Source organism: Macaca nemestrina, chromosome 16 (genome assembly GCF_043159975.1).
Source record: "Macaca nemestrina isolate mMacNem1 chromosome 16, mMacNem.hap1, whole genome shotgun sequence".
Lineage (NCBI taxonomy): Eukaryota > Metazoa > Chordata > Mammalia > Primates > Cercopithecidae > Macaca > Macaca nemestrina.
Genome location: NC_092140.1, coordinates 84,286,550 through 84,313,653, shown reverse-complemented (window position 1 = coordinate 84,313,653; position 27,104 = coordinate 84,286,550). Strand labels below are relative to the sequence as shown.

The 27,104-nt window shown below is 40.9% G+C and overlaps 1 protein-coding gene across 2 annotated transcripts in view; it reads left to right on the top strand.

Annotated features, from left to right (window-relative positions):
- Positions 1-27,104, top strand: part of LOC105491723 (TNF superfamily member 11) — a 104,419-nt gene that overhangs the window by 60,458 nt on the left and 16,857 nt on the right. The window contains exons 1-2 of one of the 2 annotated variants that reach the window (XM_011758370.3): positions 9,390-9,761; positions 17,015-17,182. In XM_011758370.3, coding sequence (XP_011756672.1) covers positions 9,543-9,761; positions 17,015-17,182 — 387 coding nt within the window. In that variant the 5' untranslated portion in view covers positions 9,390-9,542. Of the gene's footprint in view, positions 1-9,389; positions 9,762-17,014; positions 17,183-27,104 lie in introns of those variants that run through there. The other variant, XM_011758371.3, reaches the window with a different exon arrangement.

Here is a 27,104-nt window from a genome sequence, read left to right as displayed (position 1 = left end):
AGCAAACTCAACACTACACCTGTGTTTATGCTTGACATATGTTCCCAGGGAGGAAAGGGACCGTTAATCTTTCTTACCTAGAAAATAATGTTCATGTGAAATTCCGTCCCTTTAGATTTTTTCTTTTTGCATTATCAGCTCATCGATAACTTTAAATATATATATATATATATATATATATATATATATATATATATATATATACACTAAAGAAAAAATATATATATTTTTTGTAGTGTATCTGGGTGGCTTTGTCTAGTTGTTATTGTTATGGTAATGCCGTGGTCTGCTGAGATCTTCCATGTAATAAATAAAGCAGTTTACTGAATGGTTTTAAACTAAACTCTCACTGAAGGGAGGAAATAATATGCTTTATTTTCTCTTTGCATCTATTAGGTTCTATTCTTTCAATGTTTCTACAACATTTGCCTTAGAGTGTGAGCTTTGTAGGCATGACAATTATCTATTTTATTCAGCATTATATTTCATGCCTACCAGAGTACCAGCCTCATGGTTGGTATGCAGTACATGTTTGTTAAATGACTACATTATTAGCATGAACAAAGAAATAGAGGTTTGAAATGAATAGTATGACATACAAGAAAACTACAAGTTATTCTTTATGTTTTAAAACTAGAAATTTAAGTGCAAGGCAGTGAGGAATGTTAAGGCTAAAGACAGAGATGGGAAAAAAATTAAGGAAGAGTTTGTAAAGAGCCTGGACTTTATCTTAAGTGTTGGTAGGCTGCTGAGTGGTTTCAAGAGGGGAAGTTATACATACAGTTGTTCATGAAAAATAGATCAATCTGGAAGATGGGTTTAAGTGAGAGGAGACTGCTGGAAGGATGAAAGGGAAGCCATTTTAGTACTTAGGCAGGAAATGATGAGAGGCTCGTTTACAGACAAGAAGAAGGGAACAAGCACTCTGGGAATGTGGCAGCATAGGCTTATTCCTTGACACCCTCCCACTCCCATCTCAATAACACAGACAGTATGTGGGGATGCGAAGTCTACCTGAGGCTTTAGGACCTAAGGAGACAGTATAGGAACAGAAGAGCACAGGCCAACTTCTGGACAAAATTATTTACAACAATGAGCAGACCTAAGTATTAGTAGATTTGGGGAAGTCTGAAAAGAGAATCAATCCCATAGCTTATTGAGAGACTATAATCACTTGGCCAGGTGATCCCTATGCATCCCGAGAGACATATGGAATCTACTTGAAATTTCCAGCCCTGAGAGAGCCCCAGTCCTTCTTAAGCTGCCATCCTGGTGAGGAAGCACCTTCCTTACCCCTCACTTCATGAATGTCTACCATTGCCTAAGACCCTTCTAATAATCTGACATACCAGAAGCAATGGGGACCGACACCATTGGACATTGGTAGGAAAAGAAAGGTCAGGTATCACCCAAAGGGTCTCAGGAGCTTGCAAGAGGGACTTGAGTCAAATAAACTCAGCAGCTTGTTGACCGAGAAGGTTTGGTAAAGAAACAGGTGAATTTATAAATGATTGTAAGGAGAATTATTGAGGAGGTACAAGAAGCTATTGTGAAAGACCAATTGAAGAGAAAAAAGGATTTCTTGAAATAAAATTTAATTTTGGACTTTAAAATCCAACAGATCACCTTAGTAATAGGACAGAAACTGCTGAAAAATTGAACATAGATCTAGATCAAATGAAGGAACATACTCAGGATGAAAACATAAACAAAGGCCAGGCACGGAAGCTCTTGCCTGGAATCTCAGCACTTCGTGAGGCCGAGGTAAACAGATACTTGAGGTAAGGAGTTGAAGACCAGCCTGGGCAACAGAGCGAAACTCCATCTCTACTAAAAATACAAAAATTAGCCGGGCATGGTGGTACATGCCTGTAATCCCAGCTACTCAGGTGGCTGAGGCAGGAGAATTGCTTGAAACCAGGAGGCAGATGTTGCAGTGAGCCGAGATCACGCCACTGCACTCCAGCCTGGGTGACAGAAAAGACTCCGTCTCAAAAATAAATAAATAAATACATAAATAAAATGAAACAGCAAGTTAAACAATGTACTATGGAAGACCTAATATGGTAAAAATAAGGGTTTCAAAGAAGAAATTATTAAAAAACTTATTTTCTGAGGAAAACTCAGACAGATTCTGGCAACATTTAGGAAATGAATACAATAAGACCCTTTGATATTATTTAATTATGTTTTCAGAAACAGCGACAATCTTTCTAATTAATTTTTGTATTTCCCAAAAGTTTATTTAAAAGCTGTAATACTTTAGATTAATTTTATTTTAGGAATAAGTCTGAGATAATATTAATGAATTAAAAACCTATCATACAGAGTTGCTTTCTAGTAAGTAAGAGATAAAATTACTCTAAATATTTCTAGCATTGTGCATAGAAGAGATAAACAGTTATGGACAGGTTTACTTCCTTTCTACATGACCAAGATTTTTTTCCTCTCTCACCTCCCATACAGTTTTCCGTGATGTCTGATAATTTACCATTAAAAATGCACTCCTTTAGGGGTGAGAGCTAAAAATAAAATCCTAAGCCTCCAAGCAACCGAATAGGCCCTGTTTGGCCAAGGGGACCTCAGAGAAACCTTAAAATAATAATAATAAAAAGACCCACCTGAGTTCCCGACCATGATGGGATGGTAGGTCAGACGCCTCATTATATTCCCTTCCTTTGCTGTTTAGACACAACAGCTGACAGCATTAATGTTAAAACAGAGATCATAAGAGTGACAGAATAGACTGTTTATGGCAATAAGATACCAAATTGTAAACAAGACCTATGGCCATGCCAGGCAAGGGTTAAGTCGCACACTTTGCACTTAACTGTGTTCTAATTCCCACAGGGTTTCTTCTCCCTCTTTCTCCAGCAGCTAAACAACACTGGCTTTGAGATCAATGATGTTGAAGCAGTTACAGCTCCCCAGCATCAGACACTGAATAACTGAGCCCCCACCTGTTACACAAGCCACAGTGACAGCTTTGATTGGACAAGAGACTGATTTCTGTAATTTTCTCCTGATAAGAGACCACCAACCATGGACTGGTTCTGGCTGGTTAAAAGGATGCACATTTGAGCGCCTTCCTGTCCCTTCTTCAACTAATTGTATACATTTAAATGTTAAATCTCCATCCCAATGGAACTTGGGACGCAGGTAACATGCATGTTTGCCTGTCATGCATGCTCACGCCCTTTCATGAATATTCATAGCTCTTCCTATGTCCTGTTGACTATGTATACTTTGCCAACCCCTTCAGCTTAAATTCCTGTGTTACTCTTCCCTCTGTTGAAGGGCTTGCTTTAGGTTTTTTCCAGTGACAGGCTGCCCTTCCTGCCTGCAAGTTGTAATTCCATTCTTAGGAAATAAAACTCACCTTTCTAAATTTATAAATTGTGTGATTTAAGGTAACAAGGGTAAGGTAGTACATTTCCAGAAGACTGCCAATATAAAATTTTAATTCAATTGCCCATGGACACAGTCAATGTTAATTTGTTATCACTTATTAGTTAATTTGTTAGCTGAAGGGAATGTAATAAGACCAAGTTGCTTGTAAAGGGTAATGGGTAAGCTGGATTAGATTATTAGGGAGGCCAGTCTTATGTGAGAGGTTTCACTGGGTTTTCAGTGGGCAGCCTATGAGCCCAGACCTGAAATCAGAAGAGGCGGGAACAGAGAAAAAAGGAAGAAGAGTGATCAAAGGACAGATGGTAAGTACCAAAGACAAAGCCCACCAGTTTCATAAAGTTGCTCAGGCTGACCCCATTTCCAGGGTAAGATATTTTCACATACTTATTACTTATGATTATATACATTTTAAAAATTGTTATTAGCATGAGGGGCTGCATATATATTTTGTAATACCCACACTTATAAATTAGTTGTAACTGGCTTCAGATTTAGCAAGTATATTATACAGGGTCCTGGCAGGAAATAGGTGGCAAATCCAAAGGATTTAACTGAAAAGATTTTAATTTGAAGAGTCGCGGTCAGGGTTAAGCACATTAACAAGGGATGGTAAGGAACCCAGGGGCCAGCAAAAGTGGGATGGCTTTCCCACACTGCAGTAGGTTGATTAATGCCCTCCGCCACCAAGGAATCCATATCCTAAGTCCCAGACTCTCTGAATATGTTACCTTACATCGCAAAATGGACTTTGCATATGTAATTGTATACATATGCATATGTATACGATTAGGTCTTTAGACCCTAGTATTATTACAAGACTCTCACTGTACTTGGACTTTGCAAGTACAATGCAAATGTGGGGAGTCAGAGAAAGCTCTTAGGCAAAGATAATGATTTGAATTACTCCCAGAGTAACCACCACCCAGAGAGAAAGTGGCCAGAAGCTATCCTAAGCTTTTTATTTTTATTTTTATGTAAAATAAAATTAACTATTTAATGTAAAAGTTAAGGATCTGGAGATGCAGAGATGATCCTGGATAGTCTGGGAGGGCCCAATGTAATCACAAGGGTTCTTAATATAAGAGGAAGATATTAACCAGGCGCGGTGGCTCACGCCTGTAATCCCAGCACTTTGTGAGGCTGAGGTGGGTGGACTGTGAGGTCAGGAGATGGAGACCATCCTGGCTAACACAGTGAAACCCTGTCTCTACTAAAAATACAAAAAATTAGGCGGGCCTGGTGGCGGGCACCTGTAATCCCAGCTACTCAGGAGGCTGAGGCAGGAGAATGGTGTGAACCCCAGAGGCGGAGCTTGCAGTGAGCCGAGATCTTGCCACTGCACTCCGGCCTGGGTGACAGAGTGAGATTCTGTCTCAAAAAAATAAAAATTAAAAAAAAAAAGAGGGAGATATTAGAGTCAGAGAGAAGTTGTGAGGACAGAATCAGAGGTCAGAGACTGGAGTAATGAGGTTTGGAGATGAAGGAACCAAGGAATTTAGGTGACCTCTAGAAGCTGGATCCTCTCTGGAGTTCAGCAAAGTGAAAAGTGTGTCATGATAATAATGAATGACTTCCTTTTTCATTTTCATTCATACAGTGAAGTTTTCTAGAGGCTGCATGATGTACAATATTGTAGCAGAGTGAGTGCAGGACTGAATGTGACTCTATCAGGCCAATAGCAGAGATGTGAAAAAATGTAAAACAGTGACACGTTTCTCCCTACTTATTTTTTGAAAATCTGTTTTTTAAAATAAAATAATTTTATAAAAGTATTATGAGTCAGTTATAAAATTATATTAACATTATGTTAACATGCTAATATGGTAAAATTTTCTGCTTGGATTTTGATTACACCGAATATTTATAAATATAACTCACACAAATAAAAGCTCTTTGTTGTTCTCAATAATTTTGAAGAATGTAAAAAGTTTGAAAATTGCTGACCTAGCAAATGACTGATCATGAACAGCTAGTATTTGTACCTGCCCAGCAGTGCGGCAATTCCTCATCCTTCTCATAGCTGCACTTTAATTTTCCTTTGACAAATATCTCTGCCTCCTCTCAGTCCATGACATGAGGTTCACATGGGGTTAACTTAATTCCCTGGCTCAAGGGAAAGGCACTTAATTCAGACTTGTATCCAGCCATTCCTGAAGCTAGACTTAGCCCTAGTTTTCCATAACATGAACCAATCCATTTTCACATGAGTCCAAAAGAATTCTATGTTAATACACTAAGGTAGTAGGAAATAGAGTTTGAGAAATGTTGATCTAAACATTGTGTTATTTATAGTGGAGTATTGACATAAACTTTGAATCTTCAATTATGTTCTGGGGTCTTGGCATCTCTTAATACCTATTAGCTTACAAGGCTTTCACTTAACTATTTTATTTAACTATTTTGTTCACATTAACTATTTTATAATTTTGATAAAGAATTGATTAATATATTGTTAAAATAAATATATTAATGAATGTATGATAAATAAGACAGACATGCAATTGGGAAGACATGTTAATAATACAATCACTCTCAGCTTAGGATAGCTTCTGGCCACTTTCTCTCTGGGTGGTGGTTACTCTGGGAGTAGTTCAAAACATTATCTTTGCCTAAGAGCTTTCTCTGACTCCCCACATTTGCATTGTACTTGCAAAGTCCAAGTACAGTGAGAGTCTTGTAATAATACTAGGGTCTAAAGACCTAATTGTATACATTTAAATGTTAAATCTAACATTTTTAATCTCCAGTCTAAAGACCCTAGTATCATTATAAGATTCTCATTGGACTTGCACTTTGCCTTCAAAGTACTAATCACGGTTTTGTTAGTGATTTGTGTGATGATTTGTTGAATCTTTTTTTTTTCCCCACTAGGGTGTAAGCCCCATGTTCTATCTTGATCACCACGTTTCTAGGATCCAGCCCAGTGCTGGCATATAGGGGTTCTCTCTGACATATCTGTAGAATAAAATGAAGAAATGCGTGAGTGACATGACAGGAGAATTTAAGGGTGCCATGGGAGCATAAAACAGAGGGAGCCACCTGGGTTAGGAGACCTGAGAAAGACTTCTAGAGAAGCAACATTTGAGCTGAGTAAGGAAAGACAAGTGGGAGAGTCCTCCAGGTGTAGGAGTTGGAGAGAGGAGTACTCCAGTTAAGGGTAAGCATTTGAAGCTGATATAGAAAAGGAGTCTTGAGCCAACTTGTGAAGGAACATTAGATTTTTTTTTTTATCTTTTTTTTTTTTAATTTTTGAGACAGAATCTTGCTCTGTCTCCCAGGCTGGAGTGCAGTGGCATGATCATGGATCACTGCAGCTTTGACCTCCTAGGCTCAAGCGATCCACCTGTCTCAGCCTACTGAGTAACTGGGACCACAGATGTGCACCAAAATGCCTGGCTAATTTGTTCATTTTTTGTAAAGATAGAGTCTCCCTGTGTTCCCCAGGCTATTCTCAAACTCCTGGGCTCCAGTGATCCTATGCCTCGGCCACCCAAAGCATTGGGATTATAGAAGTGAGCCACTGCGCCTGGCCTATTGACAGTTTCTAATTTCCAGAGTTTCGACTTTATACCAACAACTCTTAGAAGCCATTAAAGAATTGCAGGTATGGAAATGACATATACTTTTTTTTTTTTTTAGAAGAAAATCCTGATCAGTATGCACAGAATTCTTCAGAAGGCAAGTGTGATTCATTCAGATAAGATGTAGTGTGGCTTAGACTGGGAGACTGGCAGAGGCTTTGAAGATTCTTTTGCTCAAATTTTATTCAGCAAGTATTTACTGTGCACCTACTATAGCAGGCAACAACATTTTAGGAAATGGTGAATGTTATAGAGGTGAATAATACAGCAGGAGTCCTTGAACATATGGAGTTTACCTATTAATTGGAGAGTGAATGTTGACAAAGGAATAAGTAAATACATGGGCAAGAAAAATACATTACCTGTGAAAGAGCAGCAGGTAGACTGACAGTGGAGTATCTAATACAGTCTATGGAAGCCAGAATATAGTAGGATGACATTTTTGGAGTTCTAGTAGAAATGTCATATGAAGAACTCTGTAGGAATGTAACATATGGTCCCATATATGAAGCTCCTGGGTCAAGCACACCTGAACATGATTTGAGGGACTTTCTTGCAACCTGAGGATCAAGATGTCAAGGAATTAAAAAGATGTATAAAACATTGTATAAAAACCCATTAAAAAGAATGGAAGACACTATAGTAAAGTCATTGTGGGTTTAGCTGTTATAACACATTTTTAAAATCTTTGATCCCAATAAATATTTATAAGAAAGAAGAAATACGGAATTATTTCCTGAGTCAAGGAGGGAGGAGAGAATGAGGAAAAAGAGGAGGAGGAGGAGGAAGAGAAGAAGACAATAAACCTACTTCCCAAAGTTAACAAACAAAAACTAGGAAGAGGCCAAAGACTACAAGTAGTAGAAGATTAACATCAATTGTTTGTATGTTTGAGTTTGAAAATTTTTTGTCCCTTCTCCACCAAGCTAGATACACATATAAATGCTAAAGGCATTTTTGAATTTGAATAGATCATTTTCTTTGTATGGGTGACTTTAAAAAAAAATCCAACCTGGTCACTCTTCTTTAACATTTACTGAGGTCTAAGTGTTCAATTTAGAACACATGCTTTAATAACTCGGAGACCTGTCATTTGTCACAAATGTTGCCTAGAGAAGTACTCATTAGCGAATTAGGCAGAAAGAGGATGCAAAATAAAAAGGCATAGTAGTCCCTTGATATCCATGGAAGGCTGGTTCCAGGACACCATCAAACCCCTGCCCGCAAATACCAAAATCCATGGATGTTCAAGTTTCTTAACATATCATGGCATAGTATTTGCTTTTAACCCACAGACATCCTCCCATATACTTGAAATTATCTGTAGATTTTTATAATACTTACTACAATGTAAATGCTATGTAACTAGTTGTGAATCATTTAGGAAATGATCACAAGAAAAAAAGTCTACACGTTTAGTCCAGACACAGCCATCCTTTTTTTTTTTTTTCCAAATATTTTTGATCCATGGCTCACTGAACCCACAGATGTAGAACCCATGGATACTGTGGGATGACAGTATTAATAAAAAAGTGGAAACATCCTAAGTTTCATGGGTGTTTAAATTGGTCAGCAACCTACTTCTGAAGTATCAGAATTTTGTGAGCAATGTTAATATTTTTGTTTTCTCACTAAGGGCCACAGTTCTGAATAGAGGTTTTTAAAAAGTCCTAGCAAGGTTTCTTTAGCAATGAAACTAACATTTAACTATATTATCAGCTTCGTGTTACATCTCTTTCCTGACGGTTGGGTGAGCCCTCCTCGGATGCTTGCTTCTGGCTACACACCCCTTTACCCTTTTCTCTGCACCGTTTTCACCTTTATAAAGTCAGAATTAGTGTCTATGGGCTCTCTACTGCCACATTCAAGACCTGCCTCACTCAGCATCACGATCAAGATGCAGAAATAGGGATATGGGAAGGGGATTCTGGAATTTTCGAAGTCTTCGAAAATACTTTGAGAAACTTTATTTGGAAGCACTTTGGGGGACGAGGTTGGACAGGAAGGGTCTTCAGAAACCATCAAATTCAACTTTCTAAATCCTAGGGAGGAAACCGAGACTCCAGGATGTGAACTGCAGGAGGAATGTCTGAGGTGCAATCCTTATCCTTTAGCAAAGGTCTCCTCTGCGTCTTCCTTAGGCCATCTCTTGGACCTCCAGAAAGACAGCTGAGAATGGCAGGCGGAGTCTGGAACCACTGGAGTCGCCCCCAGCCTCCTCCTCGGAGGGCCCCCACGAAGGAGGCCCTTCAGTGACAGTGATTGAGAGAGGGAGGGCGAAAGGAAGGAAGGCGAGCCAGAGGTGGGAGTGGAAGAGGCAGCCTCGCCTGGGGCTGATTGGCTCCCGAGGCCAGCGCTCTCCAAGCGGTTTATAAGAGTTGGGGCTGCCGGGCGCCCTGCCCGCTTGCCCGCGCGCCCCAGGAGCCAAAGCCGGGCTCCAAGTCGGCGCCCCACGTCGAGGCTCCGCCGCAGCCTCCGGAGTTGGCCGCAGACAAGAAGGGGAGGGAGCAGGAGAGGGAGGAGAACGCCGGAGCCAGAGGGCCGAGCGCCATGCGCCGCGCCAGCAGAGACTACACCAAGTACCTGCGTGGCTCGGAGGAGATGGGCGGCGGCCCCGGAGCCCCGCACGAGGGCCCCCTGCACACCCCGCCGCCGCCTGCGCCGCATCAGCCCCCCGCCGCCTCCCGCTCCATGTTCGTGGCCCTCCTTGGGCTGGGGCTGGGCCAGGTCGTCTGCAGCGTCGCCCTGTTCCTCTACTTCAGAGCGCAGGTGAGTGGCCACATTCCCATGGGCGCGCGGCCGGGAGCGCCCTTCTCCTTCCCCTGCACTTGAAAACTGAGTCCGGCCGCGGGGCTGGGCTCCCCAGAGCTTGCATATTCAGGAGGGGGAAAGTGACTCTGAGAGAGGGGGTGTCGAGTTTGGGGACAACTTGGCGCGGGGCTGTCGGGCACACTCTGCTCTCTCTGGGCGCACTCTGCTCTCTCTCCGCGCACGCACCCCAGCTCCGCGGTGCGCCGAGAGCAGGCTCCCCTGGCCAGACGATGGGTTTGAATCTCACCTCGTCCCCAGGCTGGGAAACAACACTGGCTTCTCACCTCTTCTGGTAGTGATTGCATGCTTTTTCTCCCTGTCATTTCTCACTTGAAGTTAAGAATCAACTTCTGTTCATGTAGGAAAAAAATTTAGCGCCTTCACTTGGGCATCTACCTTTCTCTTCCCACCCACCACCCGGCGGATTTCGGTGCCTGCGCCTGGCTGCTCTGCAGGTGTGCTGGGGCCCCAGGGCTGGAGGGCTGCGCAGAGCGGGAGGTCGCGGTGCTCGTGCCCAGGTCGCCCAGTGGGTGGGCAGAATGACACGGCGCGACCAGAGAGGCGCGGGCTCGGCATGGGGGCTCTGCGGCTGTGGCGCTGTCCTGTGGGGGTGAAGGAAGAAGGACAGCCCCACGTGCCTGTCAGGGAGGTGGGCGGAGGAAGGAAGCGAGGTGTGTGTGATGGCACGGTGTTACTACAGTCTAGCAAATAACCAACCTTCGAAAAGATGAAGAGGTTTTTTGCACGACGGCTAGGAACTGCAGGGAGATAGTAGGAAGGAAGGGGTAAATTTGTAATATTATGCTTTCTGGTGGTTTATGCTCTTGTGTTTTCTTGGAAATTGCAGTGCAGTTGGTTGGATTCATTCAAATATTCTTGTCTGGTGCTGTGAACTCTTTCTCAGAGGAAGTGGGGGGCTGACTGTGCATTTTTTTTTTTATGGGAAAAGAAAGTTGGGTTTGGACTACATTCGTTTTCAGATTCAAAGGTGATTACTAAACCAAACGGGATGCATCAAAACATGGCATTGCTTGGATTGTATGGTTTTTTGACATGTGCCAATGTCTCGAACTCCGTTACTTTTAATCATAGGCTTTTTGTTAAGAATTCATTATCCGCTAGTTTGCATTTTCTAGAACTAGTGTGATTACCTACTAAAAGTAGAAATGCAATGAGCCACACTTAAGAAAATCTGCATTAAATATAATCTACCCATTGAGAGTTTTTTTCTAAAAAGACAACTTTTGAGTGATTTACTTGCAACACAGATAACACAAATCTATGTGAAAGTGACTAAACGTCTTTCTTTCATTGGAGTGTGTTGCAATAAGAATGGTTTACCCATTTTCCCATCCAGCATTTTGTTAATAATCATCCCATTTAGTGCTTGTGCATGGAATGCCAGCGTTGTGCATGGCACCATCACATGCCATGGAATGAATTAAGAATCATTTATTCAACACTCAGTGTCCACTTACTATGGGCATGGAGCCGAGGGGCCTAATAAAACCATTAAAATTCTTAGTCAAACAAAAGAGCAACATTCAGAAAAGGGATCAAAGAGGCACTAGTTCTCCACTGTCTATCTTTTCTAACACCTTAGGGATATGGCATTTTCATTGCCATAACAGTGAAGAGTGTCCAATGTTGAAAGAGCAGTCAGAAATGAAGGAGTTCTAGGAACCATGAACAGCTTGACTTGGCAGGAGCTGTGGAAATCGGTGGCATGGCTATGTAGGAAAGAGTGACCTGCTGGGCTCTTGTTAGAGTTGTTCAGCTTTTCCCTAGGAATTCTCGGTGGTCCCCGCGGGCTGAGGAGTCGGGGCTTTCAGTGATCTCCCATCATCATTTAGCAGTCTTGATGCTGTATGGATAAATAGTGAAACACTCAGAACTCTTTTTCAAAGTAAACATGTGAGTTAGTAAGTCTAGCCAGAAAATATTCCTTTGGAGAAGTTAATATCATCAGACTTCTGGGTACGGTTTTCTTAAATACCATGAAGATTCGGTTCCTTTGACTTGTGCAAAATAATTTAGCCATTACTCCGAACCCAATTTTGTACTGCATTTTAAAAAGGTCATCTCCTTCAGTAAAGAAAAAATATTAGTAACAATGTGTTCATATGAATATACCGCTAGATCTGGATGCATTTTACTGGCTATTGTGTCTACAATTGTTACCCAAAGGAGTCCTAATCATTTTGAGATACATTCTGAAATAGTTACAGATAAAACTGCTATGGTGTCTGGAATTTGTTTCAAAATAATTTCTGGTTGCTTACAGATGAAAAAAGATTTGCCATACATTGGTAATAGCTGAAGCACTGATGGGTGCATTGGGGTTCACTCTGTAATTCTTTCCCGTTTTATATGTGTTAGATACCTTCTTTGAAAGTCCTAGCTAAGAGAATAGTCTCCATATGACCTGCCACTGATTTAACATTTTCACTCATGTCGGCTCTTTTGGATTGGAACTTGGTACCAAATAAATCATAGTAGTTTTATGATTCCCACTAAAGTTGTGAATCAACTATTTGGGGTTTCTAAATGCATTTGAATGAGAACAAAGTATCTAGTAACATGTTTGTAGTTTACAGTTAAAAATGAGGAATTAGTTTTATTGTTTTTGTTTAAAGGTGGAGAAAAGAAGGTATACAAATCCTCAAGGAAAAGCAGTTTGAGTTTTTAAATGCATTTAGAAGAATGCCGAGAATAGTGTAAAAATTACAGTGGCTATTTAAAAAGTTTTGTTTTCTTAAATGTGTGAATAGATAAAATTGAATCAGCCTCCTAAATGTTTGCAGATTGCGTGTGCCTCGATGTTAAAAAATATATATCTACTTGATCCAGTGTAGCTTGGCTTTTCCCCCACCACCCTGCCAAAGAGAAAATAGTGTGTGGCTTCTGCTATATATTTACCACATAGTATTCATACTTTGGTTTACAAAGAAAAAAAAAACCCTTTCAAAAAGTTGCTCTGTGTGTGTGTGTGTGTGTGTGTGTGTGTGTGTGTGTGTGTGTGTGTCTTTAACATCCGTATAACCATATTCAAAGCTTAGGGTTTAGCTATAAAGATAAGCTTTTCAGAAAACTCAAGATCTTGTGCTCTTTTAACTTCTTCCCTCGATCCCCCAATATGCACAAACCAACCTCCCTAGTTGTTTGTTAGCTAGGACAGCAGTCACTACTGAAAATCTGATGTAGAGGTGTGCACTGCCTGTTTGAAAACACAGATAACGAAGTAGCACAAACGTCAAGCATCCTGCCTCATTTAACCCTACAAATGATTAAGTTTCAAGGAAGTTAAAAGAAAATGAGGCAGTTTATTTCATAGGCACCACGTTATCTGACAAATGCATTTTAACAGTCCATTTTAAGTAAGATATTCAAGATTCACTTCATGTTTTTAGACATGTCTAAGTACAATGAATTCATTTGCTACTCAGTTTACTGTGACTTTTGGTTGAATTTCTGCATTCCTCAATGACGTGTAAGTTCCATAAAGACAGGGACTGCTTGCTTTGCACACCACCTTATTTTTTTTGTTGTTGTTGTTGAGACGGAGTCTTGCTCTGTCGCCTAGGCTGGAGTGCTGTGGCTGGATCTCAGCTCACTGCAAGCTCCGCCTCCCGGGTTTACGCCATTCTCCTGCCTCAGCCTCCCAAGTAGCTGGGACTACAGGTGCCCGCCACCTCGCCCGGCTAGTTTTTTGTATTTTTTTAGTAGAGACAGGGTTTCACTGTGTTTGCCAGGATGGTCTCGATCTCCTGACCTCGTGATCCGCCCGTCTCGGCCTCCCAAAGTGCTGGGATTACAGGCTTGAGCCACCGCGCCCGGCCTACCACCTTATTCGTAGCATCTAGCCCAGTGCCTTGTATGTCTAATTTACTGCAAAGTCTTTTCTAATAATTTGCAACACTACAGATATGTCTGTTTCTGATTGTAATATGCAGATTATCAGATTAGTAGTTAAAAGAGTATACTTTTTCAATCATGCAGTCCTCCAACCAGACTAATGTGTGCCAATAGATAAGTTGTTGGGTAGGTGATACATTCGTTCAGTCAGTTTGTGGGCATTTGCTGAGGGTCCAGCATCCGTCTGGCTCCCTCCCTGCTCTGCAGTTCCTTCAGCTTAGAGACCCTCATTTACCTGTGTGTGTGGCTGGCCTTGCACCCTGAACCTCTCCTCCTCCCTCTTCTCCTAGTATCCATTTGCAGGAAAGGAGAGCTGCAAGGGCACTGGAATGAGAAAGACATGTGGTTGTGGGTTAAAAATAAATTTCTAATGTGTGATCCTTGAGTAAACAAAATAAATGAGTATATTAAAAGCAATTATGCCATGCATTCTTGATTTCTTTTGGGAAAAAACAATGGATGGGGTTTTATACATATTTTAGCTCTAATGCTGCCTTCCAAAACAGTGGTTCTCAATTGCACATTTGAAGTATTTGGGAAGAGGTTCAATGATTGGACCCTACCCTTAGGGATGTTGATGAAATTGGCCAGTGAGGGTTGGGATAGGAGTGAGATGGGATCTGGATGTGGGCATTTTTTTTAACAGAAAGGGGACAAAATCTTTGCATTGTACTTATTTGCATCAAATCAGTAACCGTGATTAACTGTTGGAGTATCTTTGTACTAATTGATGTCACTTGTGAAACAATTTTAAAATTGGTATCCAGGGAACTTTGGAATTGTTTTAATAGTAGAAAATCTATATTTTCAAGCATGACTTCTTAAACTGTAATGTGTGTAAGAATCACCTGGGATCTAGTTAAAATGCATATTCCCAGGCAGTATGCCAGGGTGAAGCCTGAAATTCTACATTTCTAGCAAGCCCTCAGTGAGCCCATGATGCTACTGAATGGACTACCCTGAGCATCAAGAATATAGGGGCCAGGCGCAGTGGCTCATGCCTGTAATCCCAGCACTTTGGGAGGCCAAGGCGGGAGGATTGCTTAAGCCTAGGAGTTCAAGACAAGCCTGGGCAACATAGCAAGACCCCATCTCTACCAAGAAAAAAAAAAAGAAAGAAAGAAATTAGCCAATTAGCCAAGCATGGTGGCCTGCACCTGTAGTCGCAGCTACTTGGAAGCCTGAGGAAGGAGGATTGCTTGAGCCCACGGATTTCAAGGCTGAAGTGAGCTATGATTATGCCACTGCACTCCAGCCTGGGTGGGGGTGACAGAGCAAGACCCTGTCTCCAAAAAAAAGAAAAGAAAAAGAGAAAGAAAAAGAATAAAGGGGACTGCTGCTTCTGTTAGGCAGCTCTTAGCTTGTTGGCAGGACTCCAGATTAACCAAGTTTAGGGTCCCCAGGCATTTCCCCACTAAGGCCACATTATTGCTTTGGCTCAGCAGTTTTCTGGTGGTGTGTCAATTCAGGCCTTTGCATGATTCTTCTTTCCTGAGGTCTAAACCCAGTGACCCTTCATATCAGTTGCCTAGGCTTTTCTGGTCTTGTGGGATACACACTGGCATAAGTAAGCCTTTTTTTGCGAAGTGTGTGATTGAAAACTTTCCTTGTATAAAAATTCACATATTATGACTTGTATTAATTATTCTAAAGAATATAGGAAAAATAAATACAGATTGTACACAGTTTTGCTTCACGGTGGTGTCTCTTCCGTGATGATTATAGATAGTCCTTATATGTGCAAGACTGGAAGAATAAAATTTGTATTCGTGAGTGTACATTTGTTAAAAGGCTATCATTTTGGCCAGGCGCGGTGGCTCACGCCTGTAATCTGCCTTGGAGGCCAAGGCAGGAGGATCACGAGGTCATGAGATTGAGACCATCCTGGCTAACAGGGTGAAACCCCATCTCTACTAAAAATACAAAAAAATTAACTGGGCGTGGTGGCGGGTGCCTGTAGTCCCAGCTACTTGGGAGGCTGAGGCAGGAGAATGGTGTGAACTCGGGAGATGGAGCTTGCAGTGAGCTGAGATGGTGCCATTGCACTCCAGCCTGGGTGACAGAGTGAGACTCCATCTCAAAAAAAAAAAAAAAAAAAAAAAAAAAGGCTGTCATTTCATTTTGAGAATCTCAGATATGGATAGGCTCTTTTTAGTTTATTTCTAACGGTTGGTTAATAAACTAACACATCATTCCGATTACTTTTTAAAAGAGAGAAAGAGAGACTTGTCATTAATTTGACTGAGCTTTGTAAACTTACGTAGCTTTTCTTTTTCGCCTAGTTTGTGCCAGCTAATAAGAGAATACAGATGAAGTACCTTGAATATTTAACAAACCAAGAGGACAAATTAAATTCTCATTATTAAAACAGGTGATAGCTAATTATTGCCACCCTTTACTTGGCAATTGAAACCGCTGCAAAGGCTTGGAAGGAGCAGGCTGACAATTTTAAAGAGTAGTCATTAAAGATATTCTAATGCTGGACACCTATTCTTAACAGGCAATCAGCTAATTACTCAATGAGTATATTTTGGGTGGAACAATTCCTTACATGACAGGAATCTTAGCATCCCTCCAGCACACATCTCTAATATCTGCTCATGCAGCCCCCCCACCCTAATGTGATGACACCAGATATCACCTGCACCCGTTCCCGAACACCCCCTGACAGGTATACCATTCCGGCTTGAGAAACACTGATGAGAGAGTCAACAAAAAAGAGAGATTACACGTCTGACTTCGAGTTTTGTTTAGAGGTAAAAAATGGATTTTTCTCTCCCTTCTTTGGCTGATTAAGGAAAAAAGACCAGGCAAACATGGTGGTTCAAGATGATGTTGATTTCACCTGTTTTAGGTAGGCTTCATGCTTTGCATTTCAAAGTGGGCCTCATAATCCCAGCTAGCATGTTGCATCTAGTTGATTTAAAGACAAAAAGCTTCCTCTCCCTACAGTGATCACATGTGATTTCCTTGGTGCCCCTCCCCTCTATGAACACTTTCATGTTGTCAGACAATTTGACAATTTCCCCCATGAATCACGCACATACACTTCTGTCATTGTTAAAAGCCCACCGCAGGACTAACGGTGCCTTGTCCTGTGGATGACAGTCAGCTACTCATTCAAATGAATTAGAAGTCATGTTTTCACATCTTGAGGGTCATTGTATTAACTATTGATTGTTGGGGACATAAAGACTCTTGCAAGTATGAATTTTTTGTTCTGAAGTCACACTTCATTAAATAGCAGGATGATTCGTGATAAGCACTCTAACCTCCTTACTGTTTCTCCTCCCCAGATGGATCCTAATAGAATATCAGAAGATAGCACTCACTGCATTTATAGAATTTTGAGACTCCATGAAAATGCAGATTTTCAAGACACAACTCTGGAGAGTCAAGATACAAAATTAATACCTGATTCATGTAGGAGAATTAAACAGGCCTTTCAAGGAGCTGTGCAAAAGGTAAGTCCACACTGAGGCTGATAAGTCAAGGGCCCTTGCTGACTCTACCAATACTGAAAATTAAAACTGGCTAAGTGCTGTTGACTTTGTTCTTTTTATTCTAATAATTTGTAAAAGAGCTACAGGGAATGCTTTAAAGAGATTAGCGGAATTCTTTTGAAGTTGGTAGTGATTGATTATGGCAACCAGGGACATTCATGCAAATATTATTTTCTTTCTTTTCTTTTTTCTTTTAAAGAGGAGGGATTTAAATTCCCGCTTGGAAGAGAGACTAAGGTGGCTGTGGCCTGTCTGTGAGTCAGTTTGCTAGTTTGAATTCCCTGACTTAGAAACCATCCGCTCAGTTCACAGAACTTTCTGGTAGCTGTTTCCTTTCTGTTTGGCTTCATAATGGCAGGACCCCCTATCGCACATCTGTTGATCCAGGGCTCTGATGAGAAGCAGTTGTAACTCTTGGTCCTTTGCTGTCATCTGCGGTGAAGTAGGGAGAGCAGGAAGCAATGTGAGATGGAGATTCTGTGTCCGTGTTCTCATTTTCTGGGAGAGCTGAGTGACAAGAGAAGAGCTAGGGACAGAGCAGACCAATGACTTCTCTTATACCGACAGCACCAGTTGGGAGACACTGTAATAACTGCCAGTTTTACTTTCCTGGACAAAACCACCTGAGAATTCTGCAGCCGGAGAATTATTTTACTCACTGACTCCACCAAAACCCAGATAGAACACAAACAGTGACCCCAGTGGAAAACCTGTGTGTGCGTTACATACCTGCATGCATGCATGCATCCATTTACACATCCCAGCCTCTATCTAGCAACTCCCTGGGTCTCTGGTCATTCCAGAGTAACTCTTGAAGTTCTCAAAGCCCTTACCTCTAAATTTAATTTTAATTTAGTTTATTTTTTTAGAAATCCACACGTAGTAATATAATTATTTAAAAAGAGGACATGTGTCAGAGGTAGAGGTAGGAAGATATAGCTATTTTATAAAGCCAGCTAACAAAGGTGAACGTCTGTAATACCATCAGAAGTAGAGGTAGGAAGATATAGCTATTTTATAAAGCCAGCTAACAAAGGTGAACGTCTGTAATACCATCAGAAGTAGAGGTAGGAAGATATAGCTATTTTATAAAGCCAGCTAACAAAGGTGAACGTCTGTAATACCATCAGAGGTAGAGGTAGGAAGATATAGCTATTTTATAAAGCCAGCTAACAAAGGTGAACGTCTGTAATACCCTGGAAGTTGAGATTTGCTGTATTTTATTGAATCTAAGATACCAATTTTCAGCCTACTTTGTTATTTCATGCATCACTAAGAAAGAAGAAACTGTTGATTAAAAAACTTAAACATGATCATCATAGGTTCTAGTTGCATAGAATGCATGAAGTACCTCTTAGTTTAATGTGTCTATAAGAAAACACATTGCTTATGAAAATTACTTTTTCCTTATAATTAGTGTGTAGGTGCTTGACTTTATGCAGAGTAGATGTATATGTTTAAACTCAGTGATCCTTAATCTTACAGTATAATTTTTGAGCTATAGCAACAGCAATTCTGTTAATCTATTCATTTTTATTGTTCTGTTTTACATTTTGTTTTCATTCGTTTGCTTTTTATCCCATTTGTGAAGCTTATCTCTTAAATACTGAGTAATCTGTCTATAAACAACCTATTGACATGCACTAGGGGCAATCTGCTAGTTCAAAATGGCATTTCATATTAAGGTAATTCTGATTAGGCAAAAGATTGTGTCCTAATGTTCTATTTAGATTGACCCATGTTGTAACTCCTCAAAATGACGAGATAAACTTTTTATTTCAGTGGTGTGCTGGTTCTTGAAAGTTACCCTTTGAGTTTCTTATGGAGGAATAAATATGGAAAATCAGCCAAGTTAATTCTGAAAATAAATAATATTATGAACGAGGGCAGGCGTGGTGGCTCACACTTGTAATCCCAGCACTTTGGGAGGCCCAGATGGGAGGATCACGTGAGTCCACGAGTTTGAGAACATGCTGGTCAACATAGTGAGATCTCCATCTCTACAAAAAGTTAAAAAAACATTAGCTGGGCATGGCAACCTGTGCCTGTGGTTCCAACTACTCAGGAGACTGAAGTGGGAGGACAGCTTGGGCCTGGGACCTGGATGCTGCAGTGAGCTGCGGTTGCACCAGTGCACTCCAGCCTGGCAGCCTGGGTGACGTAGCAAGACCCCGAAAAAAAAAAAAAAAAAGAAAAGAAAGAAAGAAAGGAAGGAAGGAAAGAAGGAAGGAAGGAAGGAAAAAGATGATTAACATTATGAGACTGCAAGAATGGTTCAATCCCAACGGGTTAAAGGAAAAAAATATATTATCATCTTATAGATCCTGAAAAGTGATTGACAAAATTTTGCACTATTTCTGATGTTTAAAATCCATTAGAAAACAGAACTGGATGAATTCCTGATGTTACTATGAATGTCTCAAACTAAAAGTTACCTAGTGATTAAACGTAAGAGCATGTTTCTTAAAGTCAGGAACACGACGAAGATGCCCACTGTCCTTACATTATTTAATGTCGTTCTGAAGGTGCCAGCTAATGTAATTACACAAGAGAATGAAATAAGAAAATATATAGAGAGAAAAGAGGGCAGAATTTGCATGTGATATGATTATATACTTAGGAAAATTCCAAAGAAGCTGAATTGCTACAAGCAGAATAAAATAAATCAGTTTGTAAAAATTAATAAGTAATAATCACTAGCTGTCCTTATTTCAAATAACTAGAAAACATAAATGAAAGATTTCATTCATAATTTTTTAAATGCTCTAAAAATAAACGTAACAAGAAATGTACAAGGTTTACAGGAATAAAACTAGAAACCACTACAGAGGCATTTAAAATACGATTGGATAATGTAAAGACATAACTATGCACAGTCATCATAATTTTTGCAGTATAACTTGGGCCAAGGATAGCAGACAAATCCATGGAAGAGAACAAATGGCTTACTGTGTGTCTCTCTGTGTGTGAATGTATGTGTGTGTATAATTTAATATAATACAACATTACTTTAAATAAGTGAACATCTTCTGAATTCTTAAAAAACATATTGTTTATCCTTTTTTAAAAGTTATAGTAATTTCTCTTGTCCTAAGTAAAAATAAATCCCAGATTGAGAGAGTACTTGGTAGCCAATTGTTGTTCACTGGCAATAGTGTCCATTAACACTTAGTGTGGCTTCAGTGAACTTTTCTACCACCTCCTCCCTCATCAGAACATCGTCCCACTTCCTTTGAGATTTCTAAGTGACTCAGGCAGTATGAAAAGCAATTTGTGTATAAAGGTGTTACTGAGCAATAATGGCTGAATTTTCACTAGTTTAGGATCCTTTTGGAGACATGATGCCTCATTCCAAATGAGTAACACTCATAATGAGAGATTCACTACTTGGCAAACCATAAGGAGAAAATTGGTGGTCAGGCGAGAATAATCAGCTGCACTTATTAAGGGCACATAGTCTTAATTATACTGATAGGTTACTATGACTCATAGGATGAGTAGAACTTTATTTCATCAATTTCACATTTGCTTTTGTTTTGTTATAGGATCTTAGCCTTTTTGCATAGGTAATAATATCAGACACAGGTAATCCTTTTTAAAGAATTATAAATTAAAGCTGTTATACCAATGTGTGTTTGAAGGTAGAAGATGCCATTTCTTCCCCCAAGACAAGATGTTTAGGAAAGAGACGAGTCTTATTTATACCTTATCATTAGAATCAACCAATGTTCATTAAGTGCGTTTAATGTGCTCGGCACCTTGCCATGTCTTTCCCTATATCCAAGGATTTACCCTTCCCTTACTCTATTCAAATAATGATTTGTCAAATGTGTTGTCCTTCAATGAGGATTATCGGTTAATGTGACATTCTACACATCTTGCCAAAATAATCAGATTTCTCATTTCTCTTGCCAATGCTAAAAATAGGATGGATGCATTAGGCATTCTTAAGTCAGTTTGTACCTTAGTTTTATTTCTAATACAGATATTGAGTGAACCCTTAAAACAAAATTACATGTGTGGCTGCAATCATTATTGAGAGATCAACCCCTCCAGTGGTAACAGATACCAGACATAAGCACAATATCACATTATATGTGTGCGAAAGTGGTGTTTACCCAGAATGTCTTTGGTCAGACTTGTAATGCTGTTTTTTTCCCCATTTTTGTTTGTGGCTGGGTTTTCTTGGCTTCCCCCAACCCCTTTAGCACAGAACTCTGAAAGCCTCTTAGTGATCCAACCCTACCAACCACAATTTATAAAGTCTATCATAACAGTCTATGACAATAAAGAAAACACTAGTGCAAATATGGTGTCTGATTTATAAAGTGATTCTTGTTTCCAGTTTTGGCAGCCTCCCTGCTTCTGCCAGCCGGGGGGTGAGGAAGGAATGAGCTCAGATCCAAACGAGGACTCCCAGCATGGCAGAGAGGACACTCATACCATAGACCCCTGGCCAGACTGGGTGGAAAGCCAGCTGTGACTGCACTTGACTTTAGTGTGCTGGCTTGTTCATTTCACATCGGGTACCTGTTTGCAGATGCCTTCCTGAAACTTACTTGCAGAGGTATTTGAAAGAATAATGTGCAGGAGAAAGGTCGATAAACAAATAGCACAAATCACTTTCTTCTCCAAAATGGGATGTTCAGTGCATTCAAGATTGTCTCCTGGGATGTGGGAAAGAAGCATAGGGACTTTCTGTATATGTATTTTTTAATATTAGCTTTTAAAAGCTGTGCTTTAGTAAATATTTTGTAATGTACAAATATACGGGCATGATTTTATTTAATATTTAAATAAATAAATATGTACGTTTGAGAGCATGAAAACTTCTTTCCCTATTGGAGCTGCACAGTCGGCCATTTTTGAAGATCATGGAGTGAAGCTGCAAGCTCCATCAGGACAAGGGCCACAGCCATTTCACACACATCTGAATACATCACTCTTAATTTATTCTCAGGAATGAACGGAGAAAAGCATGAACAAATGATCAATAACTTATTGAACTCTGTAAACTAATATTTTACATCAACCAACTCATAAAGCCATTCAGAAGGTTATGAGCCTGGTTCTCGTTTATACGATGCTGTCTTACCAGTCCTACAATTGATGATTGAGAATATGATAGCCTGAGGCAATAGTGCTTCAGTAGAACAATAACACAGGTTTATTTTTGCTAGAAGTTACCTCCAGCTGGCCCTCTCACATCAGTCACATTTTCATCAGGCTTCTTTGCCCTGCATAGCCTGCTATGTAGAGGGGGGCTTAAAATGTGAACTAAAAACGTGATTCTGGCTCCATATATGAGTTGAATTTTATAAAACTCTCTAACTTCCCTCCAGAATATGAAAAGCCAATGGTATTGTAATGACTGCCGATAAGTTATCTTGTTGTCATATCCTCGACCAACCATTTCCTGGAGTATAAGTCTTTGAGTCTCTAAAGACTTAACTGGAGAACAGAAAGTAAGACCAGGGAGCCATAATTATTCAACAATTCATTTTTACCTGAAATTATTTTTTTATTCCCTGGGAATCAGGTACATATTTGGCCTCATCTTCAGAATTCATAATGTAGAATTCAGAATTCACAGTATCCTCCAATATGAAGATTAACGTACTCAAAGATTTGTAGCACTTTGATCCTCAGTGAAATACTCGCTGTTATTTGCTATAGTCTGAACTGGGTAACAAAGAGACCCATCCATTCTGTGAACTAACTAAGAAGCTTTTTCTCTCTCACATAACAATCCAGACATGAGTCATCCAGGACCAGTAGGGATGCGCCTCTGTCCTCAACATGAACCTTCCATCTCTGTTTCCAAGTTGGCTTCTCCATTTGCTGTTATTTCTAGATAGGGGAAGGGTAAAAGAAAACTGAAGACAGTACCTGGGAGTAGCGACATCACTTCTAGCAGCGTCGTATCGGCTGGAAGTTACTCATAAACCACATCTTGCTGCAAGGGAGGCTGGACAAGGTAGTCTCTAACTGAGCAGCCATTTGTCCACAAAGCTTGAGGAAGGGAGTTGCCTATAACTAATAGGCAAAAAGGAGTGGAAGGAGATGAGGGGACAATGAACAGTCTCTGACATTCACTAGACCCCATTTAGGTAGGAAGGTGGGCTTATCATATGAGCAAGAGTTAACTCTGAGAATACATAAGTCTACTAAAAATGTTAATGGTCAAGACTGTATTTCCAAAAGGTAAAAATACTTTGGGATTATTTAGATTGTGAGAGGGAGAGAAATTTGAAAGTGGATTCAACAGCATTCATCTTTTTGAGGAAGTTTTAAAGGTCTGTTTAGAGATTGCATCTGTGATTATTGAGTAAACCTGGATTGTCACCTGCACAGCTTTTGCTAGGTTTTGTAGATTAAAAAGAGCGTTAATTAAAAACTAGCAAGTTCATCAGTTAAGTGATTATGTTTTCTACATATGGGAAACAGATCCCCTTGAATTGCAATCTTCATTATTAAAGGAGCCCATTCTTATTTTAAGCTAAAGTAAATAAGAAATCAATTGAAATTTAGGTCGATTGTAACTGCTTGTGTAATTGTAATCATTGAAGTTGGTATATGCCACTATTTCTCATTTGCCTATTAGTTAAAAAAAGAGGGGAGGGATTAAACCCCATTCATTGCCTCTTTGCCTTTGTATACAAGAGTATGTGTCTGAAGAAAGTTTCTCATAAACCCACAAGGGTACTTGGGTTTTGGAGCACTCATGTTCCCAAGTCAAGATGTTAGTCATAGTCATGTAGTGGTTTTCCAATAGGATTTCATCTCTGTTTGCCATAATAGTTTTGGAAACTGCAATTCAACCCCAATCACATTTAGCGTTTATAAAAACTGTCTTTATGGGAAAGCTGAAGTAAGACCACAGAGTTTTCCTACAAAACCAAGGCCATCTATTGCCTTTAGCTCAACAATAAGTTATTGGCTTTGTACTCAACTTCAGGGGAGACCCAGGGAAGAAGGTAGGAAGCAGGAGGGTTTGCAAGAGGAAAATAACAGGTGAGTGATGTCAGAGGTGGGCTTTTCTTTATGCTACAAGTATCTCAGGATGGAAGAAAAGATATTCTGCATGGCATCTTCAAAGAAACAGAGAGCTGGAAGGACATGCCTGAAAGAGGAGCCTTCATTATGTGGCCTGGGATCTTGGGCTAACATTCCAGAAGTGGATGAAACTGAGGGTCCTTGGTTGGAGAGCATGACGACAAGGGATAGATTGGATTGTTCTACCAGCAGCGGCAGGAGAGGTACAGCCTGTGTAATTGAAGAGCAGGATGTGCCTTAGAGCAGTGTTTCCAAACCTGCTGGATCTTAAGATTCAGTTGGGGCCCTTGTTTTAAAAAGAGAAGAGAAAAGGCCTCCAGATCTATCAGTGGGGACTCTGATTTGGTAGTTCAGGGGTAGACTCTGTGATTTCTTCACAGCATCGTAGGAAGAGGTGAGAGGCACTGGTGGACAGGGAAGCCATGGTGAATGAAGTGACTGTATTTGAGAAGGAGGGTGAAGCCTGTGGTATAGAAGAGGTGGGTCCCGGAAATTGTCAAGAGCTGTCTGTTTCTGAGATAACCAGACAACAAACGCTTGCTCGAACCTTTACAAGTTCAGGGTGTGAGGGAGTTCCATTCTCACTTAGCTTCCACATCACTAGGCTGCTACACCTGTCCTCAGTCTTTGCCCTTCAAGAACACTAGGTAGTGGCAGTGGTGGCAGTTGTAGTACCAGTAAAAATAATCATTATAATGATAAACCAGAAGGCTCATATGCATCAAAAAGTTTGAAAGCACTCAGAACTCTTCTTCTCAGTGCCCATGGCTGCTTCTTATTTCATCTAGTCTTTCATGGTGAATGACAATACCGTTATCTCCACCACCCCAAACTGGAAGTCAGAAGATGGTCTTATCCTTTTACTCATCCACTCTTCACCTCTCCCGGCTCCTGTGCATTCTACCGACTTACAAAACCTTCAAATATTGTCTCTACTCTGCTCACTGTGGTGGTCACATGTACAGAGTTCATCATCCTCTCTTTCCTGGGTCCTTGCACCTGGCCACCCCATCCTGGTCTCACTGCCGCTGGTCCATCCTTTCTATAGCCGAAGGACTTCTAAAATGCACATCTGAACAGGTCATTTCTTTTCCTGCTTAAAGCATCCTTCAGTAGATCGCTGTGGTTGTTGGGATGAAGTCTGAGCTGCTGAACGTTTAACAAAAAGTCTTCTGTATTCTGGAAAGCCTCGTTCCAGCCCCTGCCTCATCAGGCTTGTTACCTTGAGTGCTCCATGTCATCCCCTCCATCGCAACTTGTACTCCACGGTCTCACCACACTATGGTGCTGAATTCTCCTGACCTAGCCGTACCCTTTCACCTCTCCGCCTCTCTGCTGTAATCAGCAAGTGCAGAGAGGGCAGAGGGCATGTCTGTCCTGCGAACAGTGTCCTCAGAAACCCACAGGACGCCTGACTCTTAGCCTCCATCAGTAAACTTTGTTGAATGGATGAATAAATGAATGATGAGCCTTTGCGCATAGTCCTTTGTATGCCATTTCATGCCCTTCTTTGTGTAGTCGGTTTTGTAATTGTCTGTTAAAATCCAACTCAGGCATTACTTCCTGGAGAAGGAGCCCACGGATGCCCGCCCACCCACCTGTGGGGTTAGGTGGCCCTCCTGGACACACACAGGGCTTCTAGTAACAGCAGTAACCACACGGACCTGGGGTGGGCTGGTTCACTTGAATGTGAGCTTCCCAAGGACAGGGTCTGTGTGATGTTTCCTTTCTATATTTCCAGCCCCAGTGGCAAGCACATAGTTGGTGCTCAATGAAAGTTTAAAGAACAAGTTTAATGAACACGCAAGTGACCTGTGCGCTCTGTGCACTTGGAGTGCTCAGGTGGCGAGTTATTTAATATTGCCAGAAGCTAGCCAGCCATGTGATCAATCCACAGGATTCTTAAGGGGCTGGAGGTCACTCGCAAGCTCAGTGTTTTCCTGCTTCTTGGAGAGGAGAGTGCTTTTCCTCTTTGGAGCGTGAACACGTGAGGGACCTTGGGGTTGGGGGTGCATCTTCACTGGCAGCCTTGGCGCTTTGCTTCCTGGCCTCATGGATCTAAAGCAGCTGGCCTGGTACCTCTGACCCCCTTTGCGTCTCATTCTTAGAGAGAAGTCTGTGAGAGCAAAGTCTTTCCCAGAAGAGATGAGGCTTTATCAACGTAGAAAGCACTGCCAAGGTAGGGTGGCATTATTTTTCAAATGGCAGAGGAAAACAGAGACATGGTAAATAGCACAATTAGTCCAAGATGCCACACTGCAGTTACTCTGCCAAACTTTTAGATGACACTTTTTAAACAATAGTATAGTGTAAGACATTTGAAAATTGGACTCTTTATGGAGACTGATATTGCTGTCATAAGACTACTTTATGAAAACCCAAGGGGACCTTTAGCTGTAGCAGAAGCTTCCTCATTTAAACCATGAAGGTTAAACAATAAAAACTAATTTTCTATTCCCAGCATACCCATCGCACTCCCAGGAAAAGCATCCGTCTGCTTTATGAAAACAAGGACACACTATTCTTTAGCCCTTTGGTAGGTAGAGGACATGAGCTGTTTGCAAAAACGTGTCTCTTCCAGTTAGCAGACTCCTTTTGGAAGAAATGATCCACCAGTGACTGTATGTAGGGTTTGGGGAGGAGGCCAACTCACATATTGGTAAAGTGTTTCACTGAGGATTTTCATAGATGGACATGGGATGGTGGCCGGTGATTCAGTAGGAGCTGGAGCATTAGGAGGCTGAGTGCAGTGGTAGTGGTGGTGCGGAGTGTGTAGAATTCATGCTGAGAAGACTTTGGCTTTGGGAGAATTTGATTAGTCAGTACT